The sequence below is a fragment of the Cygnus olor genome, chromosome 2, assembly GCF_009769625.2.
Source record: "Cygnus olor isolate bCygOlo1 chromosome 2, bCygOlo1.pri.v2, whole genome shotgun sequence".
NCBI lineage: Eukaryota > Metazoa > Chordata > Aves > Anseriformes > Anatidae > Cygnus > Cygnus olor.
Genome location: NC_049170.1, coordinates 5690331 through 5701286, shown reverse-complemented (window position 1 = coordinate 5701286; position 10956 = coordinate 5690331). Strand labels below are relative to the sequence as shown.

At 45.2% G+C, this 10956-nt stretch overlaps 1 protein-coding gene and 1 long non-coding RNA gene across 2 annotated transcripts; one reads left to right on the top strand and one right to left on the bottom strand.

Annotated features, from left to right (window-relative positions):
* Positions 1 to 3934: 3934 nt before the first annotated feature.
* Positions 3935 to 8285, bottom strand: LOC121065472. Its single transcript, XR_005817087.1, has 2 exons — positions 8193 to 8285; positions 3935 to 4304 (listed from the first exon to the last, which is right to left on the bottom strand). It is a non-coding gene; the product is annotated as an uncharacterized LOC121065472 (long non-coding RNA).
* On the top strand, positions 3991 to 9493 carry LOC121065470. The gene is made up of 2 exons (XM_040548312.1): positions 3991 to 4112; positions 5464 to 9493. The coding sequence occupies exons 1-2, from the start codon at positions 3991 to 3993 to the stop codon at positions 8675 to 8677; spliced, it is 3336 nt and encodes a 1111-aa protein (XP_040404246.1). The 3' UTR covers positions 8678 to 9493.
* The last annotated feature ends 1463 nt before the right edge of the window (positions 9494 to 10956 follow it).

Sequence of the window (10956 nt, the reverse complement as noted above, 5' to 3'; positions counted from 1 at the left end):
CAAGATCATAATACATAACCTCTTCAACCTCCCTGAAGGATTTTTGCTAATATTAAAACCATGGAAAATGTGTTAAGAACAAATAATACCTCTCTGGTGATGCCTTGACATTGCTGACTGAAAGAAATGGGGAAGATCTGTCATCATTCACAGAGAGTTTGAGTCTAAGAGTGATAAACCCTGAATAGCAGTGGTTGATAACACATTCCTACCATAACAGGTTCCTGGCAGTTTTGTCTGAGCTTTCTTGGCCCACAGAAATGTTCTTGAGAAGGACAAAGAAAAAAATGGTTTGAGCTGCAGAAGTTCTGCTTCCCCATAGAAAAGCAGGCATGTACCCAGAGCTCTTTGGTGTGCTTCTAGGACCACAGATGCTGGAACGTGGCACATGCTGAAAGAAATTTAAGAACGTTGTTTTCTGTTCTGCCAAAGAATATACCAAAGGTTGAGGTGAAAGAGCAGATCACCATAAACTGAATTTCTCCGGTTTCAGGGAATCAGAACAAATAACTGCTCAAACCTCCCAAATTCTTTTAGTAGGAACAATTGTAGAAATGGGAGAATTGGCAATTCCAAGTTCCTCCTCGTTTTTGTTTTTTTTTTTTCCAAACACCACCTTCTTATAATCTTAGTTTGTTTCAGGACACCAGTAACATGTTTGTTTCATCTCTTTTTAAGGACAGTCACAGAGCAGTTTTAGTAAGCTGAAAACAGGTTGTTTGGGCAATGAAAATGATTCCGCAGGAACTCAAATAAACCCAAATATCCTGCACTGCCAGTGCTTAAAAATACTGATCTTATTGTTTGTGCTTCTGGTTCTACAGTGTTTCTAAATATCTCAATGAGCCATTTATGAGGCTAAGATTATTTGAAATGCATTTTTTTCATGGTATTTCCATCAGCCAGGATCCAAAATATGAGGAGACAGATGCTGCATTATTTCAGCACCATGCATGGCTCCTCAAAGCACTGAAAGAAATGGAGAAAAATAAAATACAAAGATTTGAAACTTCAAGGATAAACTGAAGTTTGCAAGGTCTCTACCAAAACAGCAGAGTACATACAAACTTAAAAATACCAAATGAGTTGCCATAGTTTTCTGGGATCTTTGGATACAACATGATATTGTTCATGATTCTTCGTCCTAGTGGGTCACTGCATTCTCACACAGTTTGTTTTAGGCAGATATATTCAAGAGCAAATTGGTTGGAAGAACTACTTGTAACAGTGGACAGGGGACGAATGACCTTGTCTTGGCCATACCTCCTTGGGTGGTCACAGGAGAAATTCAGCTGCAGATCCAGCTCTCGTGAAATAGTAGCCATGAAATCTGCCACATTTGAAGTGAAGTGTCTAGGTTGAGTACGATCTGTCCCAACTCCATTTCAGCCACTGGTCTCCGTTAAGATGCTTAATCTTAGGTCAGAAAGCTTTGTGCTCACCATCTTCTCCACACATTGATAACAAAAACATTTTCAGGCTGATACTTCCTACAATAAAGATTTTAATGCACCTAGAAAACAAACAAATAAACAAGCAAACAGACAACAAATGATAGGATATAAGCCAGCTGCCACCTTCAGCATGGCAGTAATCAGCAGTGTACTGAAAGCCTTCCAGCAATACTCCGTCACCATTTTTCAAAGAAGCCTTAAGATAATTTCCTTGCCCGCAGTCCCATTTGATGGCTGCTAATCACCTCCCCATCTACCAAACCATTACTAAGGCTTATGCCTGGGGCTGGTTAAAATACCTCTGAAGACCAAGAGTATTTGCCACGCATCAGTGAGCACTTAAAATAAATTTCCCTGGTGTCCTCCCTATCAGAGATTGCATCCTACATCCCCTATAAAAGATTACCCCACTTTGGGAACACACTCCAGGATTACATGTATTTATTCCCAGCTAAGAGCAGAGTGATCTTGTTTATTTGCTAAACAGCTCTGTTTCCTTCCTTGGTCATGATTAAAGGAAAACATTTTTTTTTTTTATATGGCAGAAACACGTCAATAGTTACACTCTACTCTGCCAGGACACACCTTTGTGCTCCGTGAGAGCTCATCACTGTCAAAGGGAATGCCTGCAATAGTACCTAGATGTAACCGTGATCTGTACCACAAAATACATCAAAACGGCTGGATGCAAAGTCAGTCCAGTGACTGAAATTTATTGTGGCAAGGATCAGCACTCCATCACCATGAATGTTGCTGCGTTCATGCAGCTGCCCATCACCTCTCCCTGGTTTTTGCCAAACAGCCTGCTCGTTTCCTCCAGTGAGCCAACATCTACGCCAAAGATGCAGAGCTTTAATTTCTCTTTGAGAGACCCACTAACACAGTATCGCTTCCCATCTGTTTCCTGCTACCACTTTCCACTTGGAAGACCTAGCTCTTATGTGCACAAAAGCACATTTCAACTTCACCTTCACCCACCCTGCCCTCCCTTTGGCATCAGCACAGTTCTGCAGTCACGTTGGTGAAATTCATCTTGCCTGTCTAATCCTCTCCAGCTATATGGGCCTTTTTTGGGGTGGATGTATCAATTTATAGATTCCCTTAACTGGGTCTTCACTGAGCATACTGGTTTAGGCACCCACTGCATATGTGCATGCTGACAGGACGATGGCCTCCTCATTGTAGAGGATCTGGAAAAGCAGAGGTATATTGAGATCACTGAAGGCTGAAGGGAAGATGGGGCTTTGGTTTGGATTCTTCCATCTAGAAAGAGGGAAAAACTAAAGACATTAAATTCTTCTTCTTGAAAGTGTTGGAAACCAAAGATGACTTGACTGCACTGGTATGTTCAGAAAAAAAAAAAGAGTAATTAAAATATTTGCGTCCAGACACGCACACATCCCGAGTGTCTGCTGCAAGTAAAAGAAAGTGCTCTGGTTTCCTTGTTAGCTCATCTCTTGAGATATGCTGCATGTTTCTGATGCAAAAATATCTTTCATGCTTCCTCTGTTCAAGTCTAAAATCTGGCCATTAGCCCATACCGCATAAGAGCAGGAAATTAAATTTGCCTGTTCTCTGAGCTGACAGTGCAGAAATCCAGGGTCAGCACATGTTGAACTAAAAGCTAAAGGGAGAGAGCACCAGTAAAACTCTATCAGATCAAACTGTGGCAAAACAGACCCCCCAAAAAAGCAGAGACACCCTCATATGAGGTGGTATCAGTACCTGGAGCACTGACCTAGTTACAGTTAGCATTGAATCAGATGCATTTCTTCTGGGGCTTTGGCCAGATTTGACTTGCAGAAGATCTCAGCAGGTAAGCTGAGCTTCTGCTTTGCACCACAGCAACACGGAGCCCACAGAGATATTTACACTGCTGCCCACAGCCTCTGACCATGCAGACAAACTGGAGCTATTTTTGCAGATAGGCTGATGTCCAAACGTTTTAATTCCCTTTCTCCCTCCTTGGGTAATATAGCTGGTGTTGGTAATGCTTTCCAGAGGGATTCCTTGGACTCTTCATATAAAGCGGTGTTTGAGGAATCAGGTCATGGTGTAAAATTTAGCCCACAGAGTAAACCACCACGTTTGTGGAGTATTTGGAGCTTTAACAGTGAGACGTGCTGTCTTTATAGGATTTGGACTACGTGGTTTATGTGAGCAGCCACGTGCCATCAGTGATTTCAGGAGCTGCCCATCCAGAGTTTTTGAGTCTGAGTCTCTGAACAACGTTTCTTAGCTCACTCAAAACTTTTAAATGATTCAGTTGTGTGAATCATTTGCTTTTGATCAAATGAATCATTCTCTCATGAGGAATCCAAGGATGTCTTGTCATTCTGTCCCAACTGAACATTAACGCTGACCTATCCAAGATTAAAAGTGAATAAAGTCAGCCAGAAATCTGAATATTCACAACAAAGCTCAAAAAAAACATCAAGAAAAGCCAACGCTTTCAGCAAATAGGCTTGTATATGTTTTTACCAAGTGGTCACGATTCTGACTTATTTAACTGCAGTTTCTCCTTCTTCTTCAGCCCATGTTAAAAGAGGTGTGTGCCTCATGCCTGCAGCCCGTCTACTCCATGGAGCGCGTGGTCACTGACAAAGTCTGTCTGCACCCCTCATGCTTCTGCTGCAGGGTCTGCAGGAAGAAGTTGAGGTGAGTAGTAGGACCCCAGGTCCATTTATTTTTAAGGGATGTCCAAGTAGTTTCCATCAGAATAGCCCAGTGGTAATTCCAGCAGGGTGGTCTCAAGGTAACAGGGAAGAGCAGACAGTTTGCTTGATACAAATTTCCTCTCCATCATTAATCTGAAGACTGCTCACTTCAAGCTTCTGTACACCTGTGAATCTGCAATCTGCATGGTGGTGCAAGGGTGAGACGCAAACATGAGAAATATTTTCAAGTTGGGAATCCTGATAGGGATTTCAATTGCAGGAGTAGTCTGGGTGCTTCACATGTTCATAGAGCCGGGTGGGTTAGAAGAAGCTCTGGAATCCTCCACCCAGCCTCCTGCAGGTCCAAGGAGGGCAGGTTGCTCAGGGCCATGACCAGGAGGTGTGCATGGTTCCAAGGTCAGAGATACAACAGCCTCCTGGTTGGAGCCACTCTTTCAAGACCTGATCACCAGTGAAAATGTTCTTTTCCTATATCTAATCATGATTCCCCATGTTTACAACTTGTTCTTATTGCCTGTCATTCGGTTACTACACCTCCTCTGACCCTCCCACAAGATAGAGGCACACAGCAATGAGATCCTCTCCTTTAACCTTGCCATTGTAAGACAGCTAACCCAGCTCCCAGCCTGTCCTTAAACCACACACCCCAGGTCCCAAACCACTTTGGTGGCCTTTCATTGGGCTTCTTCCGCTATACCAATGGTTTCCTTGCACTGGGAGCCCAAAACTGGGCAGAGCACTACATATGTGATCCCACAAGTGCCAAACTGACAGGAACAGTCACTTCTCTTGACCTGCTTGCTGGGGTCTTACTAATGAGGTCCAGGATGTTGGCTGCCTTGTCACAAGGGCACGCCGCTGGCCTGTTCTCTGTGATTCACCAAGGCACCTTTTCTGCAGGGCTGCTTGCTGTCTCTTGGCCCCTGGTCTGTGCAGACACATTCTCCCATCGCGCAGTCATTGTATCACGGGAGCCCTTTAAATTTTAACCCGTATGGGCCACGGTATCTATACAAGGGGAGAGATGAAGCCCTGGTGTGAAGCCTGGCCGATAACAGAGAAAGGGATCTCACATAACCTGGTCTACGGCTCCCAAAGGTATTGCAAGGAAATGTTTAATTTTTCATGTGTTTTGGTTTTTGAAAGAAAAATCAAACATATCCTCAGCAAATAGACACTGCTTTTGAAAGGTTCCATTCTTCAGAACCCCCTCTTTTCCCTGACAGTTTCCAGTTGAAAAACAATTTTGCTGAAAACCTGTCCGTCAGCGCTACTGTTAATCCTCCCCTCCCACACAACCTCTAACAGCTATGCCAATGTGTGTTTTCCAGCTTGCAAAACTATGCTGCCCTCCACGGGGTGTTTTACTGCCAAGTCCACTACAAGCAGATGGCTGGAGCTAAAAACAGAAGCGAGACAAAAAGGCTGGAGCAAGAGCTAGGGGACCATCAGGTCCAGCGAGCAGCAGTGGTGGGCAGAGAGGCACAGCCCCAGGACTGGTACAACAGGGCCAAAAATAAGACTGAAGCAAGAAGGAAACCCACATCCTTCAATGCACAGGGCAGCTTGCAGCTGGCTGAGCAAAGGCGAGAGCTGAACAGCAGGCCTGTCCTCTTAGGGAACAAACTCAGAACCAGCTGGCCACTTTCAGAAACAGCCCTGTTGGCTGCAGATGGAAAAGATGTGAATCTTTCCTGGAAAAAGCCTGCACTAAGCTTGCAAACCTGCCAGGCTGCGGGCAATAAAGAGGGCAGGATGGCGCTCAGTGTTCAGAAGGGAAAAACAGCAGTGGAGGCAGCTGTGAAGAAGGGAAGCTTCTTACCTGGTGTCACCTACCCTGAGAAAAGAGAGCAAGCGTGTTCCTGGCCTAAGCCTAGAGAACAGCGAGATGGTGAAAAGAAGCTGGCATTTGGGGATGGGGACGCACCCGGGGGGAAGCGAGGGGGCAAGGTGTCCCAGCGAGTTGCTGCATTCCAGCAGGGCAGGGTCCAGCTGCAGAGAGGGTCTGTCTCTGCCTCCCCCCCTGTGCTCCTGGAGCCTGTTAAATCTGTGACACGTCAGAGCACTAAACCCACCAACTGGAGGTACCTGGGGACCAAAGAGGGCTGCAACCTGCCCACAGCAGAGCTGCCAGTGAAGGAAAATGAGGCCTGTAGGTCTCTCTCACCACTGAGCATGTCCAACGAAGGTGGCACAAAGCCTGCAGTGACAGATGACAAGCTTGAACAGACCACAACCACCCCAGCCACTGCAGGAGGCAAGCATCATCTTGGAGAGAGGATGAACCACCCACAGCCGGTCTGTGTGCCAGGAGAGCTTGAAACCAGAAACATCACAAATATGGAGCCAAAATACAGAGCTGAGGGGGATGATCCCCCTGAACACAAAGCTGAAGACCAAGCTTTCTGCCTCTCTGGTGTGCCAGGGACCCCCAGGGTAGCATCCAGCTCCCTGGAGCCAGGAGGACTGAGTGCATCACCTGAGATAGCTGAGCTGGTGAATGAGAAATCCAAGACAAACACTGATGAGTTTCCTGGGAAACAAACACCAGTAAGTTTGGAGGAAAACATGCTGCTATCCAGTGTAAGTCATTTGCCTGAGGTTGAGAGCAAAGGGGTGGAATTTGAGAATACCAAAAAAATGAAACCAGTAAGTACATCAGGGTTTCTGGAAGAACCCAGTCCTGAGCACACATCTCAGGAAAAGACACCAGAAAAGAACAGAGTCCCTTCACCTGGTTTGCTGGAGAAGGCAGATGACCACGATATGCCCCAACTACAAGAAACAGAACCTCAAGCCACGTGTAGCCCACTGATGGCTAACCCTCATGGGGATATTTTGGCACATGATGTAAAATCACCTGGCAAGGATTTTCCAGTATCAGCAGACGTGCCTTTGAAAGGAACTTGCACCACTTGGCCCTCACCTGATGAGACTGATAACTCCAAATCAAAGGATCCAAGTGAAGTTCTTGGTGGAAACATCTTTAACATTTCTGAGCAACCAGTCAAGAAATTAGACTCTTCCAAACTGAATGAATCCTCAGACAAATATGGGGGTCATCCAGAGGGTGAAGAAAAAATGGATCTGAAACACCCAGGTGAAAGCACTGCACATACATCAAGACCTGGTGACCAAAGCAAAGAGACCAGAAGCAGTCAAGCCAGGACAGAGGTGCTGGGTAAAGGTTTCAGGCTTGGGAAAAACCCCTTCGCTACACTTTTCGGTTCTGAAGACAAAGCCAATGCTCCCAAGAAGGAAACAAGCCAAAGGAAACCCACTAAGCCCCAATCAGCCCTTGTCACTTTGTTTGGTTACTCCTCAGAGAAGAAGCAGAGTCAACAAGAAAATCCTGCAAGATCCTCAGAACAAACAAATACTGAAGACAAGCAGGAAGAGCCCCAGGGCCTCTTCAGCTCCTCCAGCCAAGCAAAACAAAAGGCCTCCATAAATGATCAGCTGCCACAGCCAGGGAAGACAGAGGTGATCCCCAAAGATATGCAGGAGAGTTCTGGAGGCTGCTTAGATACCACTGAGGGCAAGGAGACAAATATCTTGTTGTTTCCTCCTGGTACAAACATTTCATGTAATGATAAACATGAGAAAACTGAACTTGACATTTGTGACCAACCAACTTTAGACATGCAGGTTCAGCAGCAACAGGACAGCTGTTGGCCCTCTCTCGTGCCAGCACAGGAAAATCAGAAAGAAGATGCGGCAGACTTGGAAGGTGGAACAAACCCTTTCCATCCTTCTCCAGAGCTTACGCCTGCAGCTGATAACAGCAAAAAAGTCATCAGGGGAGGAAGTCATTGTGGTGCTCATCTACTGGAAAGTCAGAACTTACTGAGTTTGGATATCCAAAATACAGTGATAGAGGATGGAATTTTTTCTTCATCAAGAAATTCAAGAAAGTTACCCAAGGAAGCTGAGCTACAGTTAGACAACATGGATCTTCTGGAAGACAGTAACATTTTCTTATCTGTAAAAGGACAAGATTTTGAGATAGTGAGTAAGATTCCAAATTTAGACTTGCAAAATTCACAGACAGGAACTTCACCTTGCTTTGATCCAAATCCTTCAGAATTGTGCCAAGAAATCCTGGCAAATGCTCCACTAGAACCGTGGGACACCTCCAGCTTCCCATTTCTTGTTGGACAAAATGAGATTGTTACTGGAGACTCCGAAGGGATTCAGGACTGTGCACTGCTGCAGCACTTTGATCCACAGTACCAGGCTCCAAAGGCTGCAGAAGATACATTTGGATGGGGTTTTAGTGCTGAAGGTTCAACAAACAAACACCTCTCTATGCAGGAAGGCAGTTTTCCTCCACTGTACACGGTCACCAGCCATGCTTCTGAAAAACCTAATCAAAGCCTCTTTGATCCCTTTCATGTTGATTCAGACCAACTTGGCCAGGATGTTCCTGCAAAAATGGACAGGAGCAGAAAAATGTCAGAAGCTGAAGAAGCTCACGAAAGTCTCTCCTCTGCAGACCCAAATTGGTTCGGTGGTGACCTTTTAAACCAGGAGTTCTTTATATAGTTGGAAAGAGAAAAAGAAAAAAAGAGAAAGAAAACAAGTTTCTGAAATTAACTGATACGGGACAAAATCTGATTCATGAAATCAGCTTAAAAATCCCCACTTCTCTGGCACTAGGTGAATTCAGTTGTGCATAGGATGATTTATTAGCGGCTTAAGGAGCTAAATTTAAGACCTCTATCCTGGTCATAGTGGATCAGCACTCAGGTCCCAAAAAAGAACACCACAAGAACTGGCTTCACCACAAGGAACCTCCAAAGAGAGGTTAACCTCTCCAGTGGGACCAGCACCCCATTCCCTGCACTTGGAGGGGGAATCCTTGACCCCAAGTACACAAGAAAAATGCAATGAGCAAAGGCAGAGCTGAGAGGGGCAGGATAGATATTCAGCTCCAAATTTGGTTTAGATGTCTGCAAGAGCAATATTTCAACATAAATCAGATGTCTAAGCCCACTCAAAGTTAATGGAGAGTCAGTAAGTACTGGCAACACAGTCCAGGGAGTGATTCAGCTCGCAATAAACAACCACATTCAGAAAGCTAACAGCTCTCTGAACTCCACTGAGCTTATTGATTGATCTCAACTAATTACAATACAACCTTAGATATCTATTTCTCATAAAGACAACAATATTTAGACATCTAGAACTGATTATATGGCTTGTCTATGCTTAACAATAGATATCTCACTCCCCTCATTATATTTTTCCTTGTTTAGACTGCAAAATTGCTTCACGTGGGAGGTTACCATCGTTATCCTCTTTTTATAACAATAAGCAAAGATAAGTGAAATGACCTTGCCAAGATCACCTGGTCAGAAGGGCAGAGCAGGAAAAGGAATCCAGGTCTCTTGAAGTCCTGCTGTCCCTGTGTGATTTCACACTGACCCTCCCTGGCTGCCTTTTGCTGCCATAGCACAGGTGTTACAGAGGTTAACAATTACACAGATGATAAGCAAGTTCACCTGGAACATCAGAGAGACAAAACAAGAACACACCTTACAAAAAGGTTCGTGGAGCACAATGCTGCAACTGTTAATCAGCTGTTTGTTATAAAAAGGATAAAGATGTTAAAACAATTAATAAATACGTATATCATCCCTGCCACATTAGTGCTGAAATGTACACTGGCTCTGTCAGATCTGCTGGAGGAATAAAACTGCTTAATGACTGCATCTGCTGCAAAGCAGCTTGTTGGTGCTCTCTGCGGGGACATCAATGTGTATCCAAGGAAAAGAGGGGTGGCTGTAAAGCTACGTGACCCATTGGGTGCTAAAATGGTCTCATCTTGGGGTGGGACAAGTGCCTCAGGACAAAGGTGCTGCCATCTCACAGCCCTGCCTGAAACCTGGTCAAGCTGTATTTAGATATGGAGAAATGAGACATGAAGGCCTGAAGGGATTAAACCTTTCATTGAAAACATTAGGAAGGGGGTGCCCATTTACCTGGGCCAAAGTGGCATCCCAGACCAAGCTGTCACTAGTACATGCCCAAAAACCCAGCCCCTCCTTACAAGCCCTAAGAGGGAGAAGGAAATGCAGAAGCACCATGGCTGGCTGCTGCAAACCTGTTCTGGCTGCAGTTCATCCCAACATATAGATGTCCAAATGGGCTTCCAGCCACAGTCACTGCTGACATCCAGAGCTATGTAAGAGAAAAGCCAAGCCCACAGATCAGTGCGTTGATGCCCTGCTGTCCAGAGCAGCCTTCTTCCACAGGTAATGGTTCCTCTCCCCAGACTCCCTCTGTCCTTGACATTTGAATATGGATGTACTTGTTTTCCAGCTGTACATCCCAGGTCTTCCTTCAGACCTGTTGACTTCAGTTGGTTTCTATTTTCTCTGCAAACAGCAGTAATCCACCTGGGCAAAACTGTGAGACTGAGAAATAAGCACAGAAAGTGTTGCTGTGGGGCTCCTGGAAGGAAAGCTTTACAAGGTCAACCCAGTTTTTGCCCCAGAGAGATCTCCACCATTTGGGATTGACTCACTCAGCCCCACATCTCATTGTGAGCTGAAGACAGTCTTGAGAACAATCTCTTTCTATGACAAGTGTCATCTTAGGGTGACAGAGTTTACAACAGGGCACTGAAGCTTTCCCATGGTACCAGAAGAGCCTGTCTGGTGACATTAGGAAGGACAGCCTCAAGGAGTCACATCTGCATTAGCTTCTGAGGCTGCAGGCATGTCTGAGTCACCCGCAAGGAATTTTTGTGGTCAAAACCTGACCACTTTACCACAGGAGATGCTGGTGGCTGAGGAGTGGGAAAGAATACCATGTAAGCT

What these genes read in the sequence shown, in the direction of transcription:
- LOC121065470 (XM_040548312.1), top strand. Translation starts at nt 3,991, where the DNA reads ATGTTAAAAGAGGTGTGTGCCTCATGCCTGCAGCCCGTCTACTCCATG. An exon ending in GTCTGCAGGAAGAAGTTGAG is followed by an intron (nt 4,113 to 5,463) that starts GTGAGTAGTAGG and finishes TGTGTTTTCCAG; the next exon opens with CTTGCAAAACTATGCTGCCC.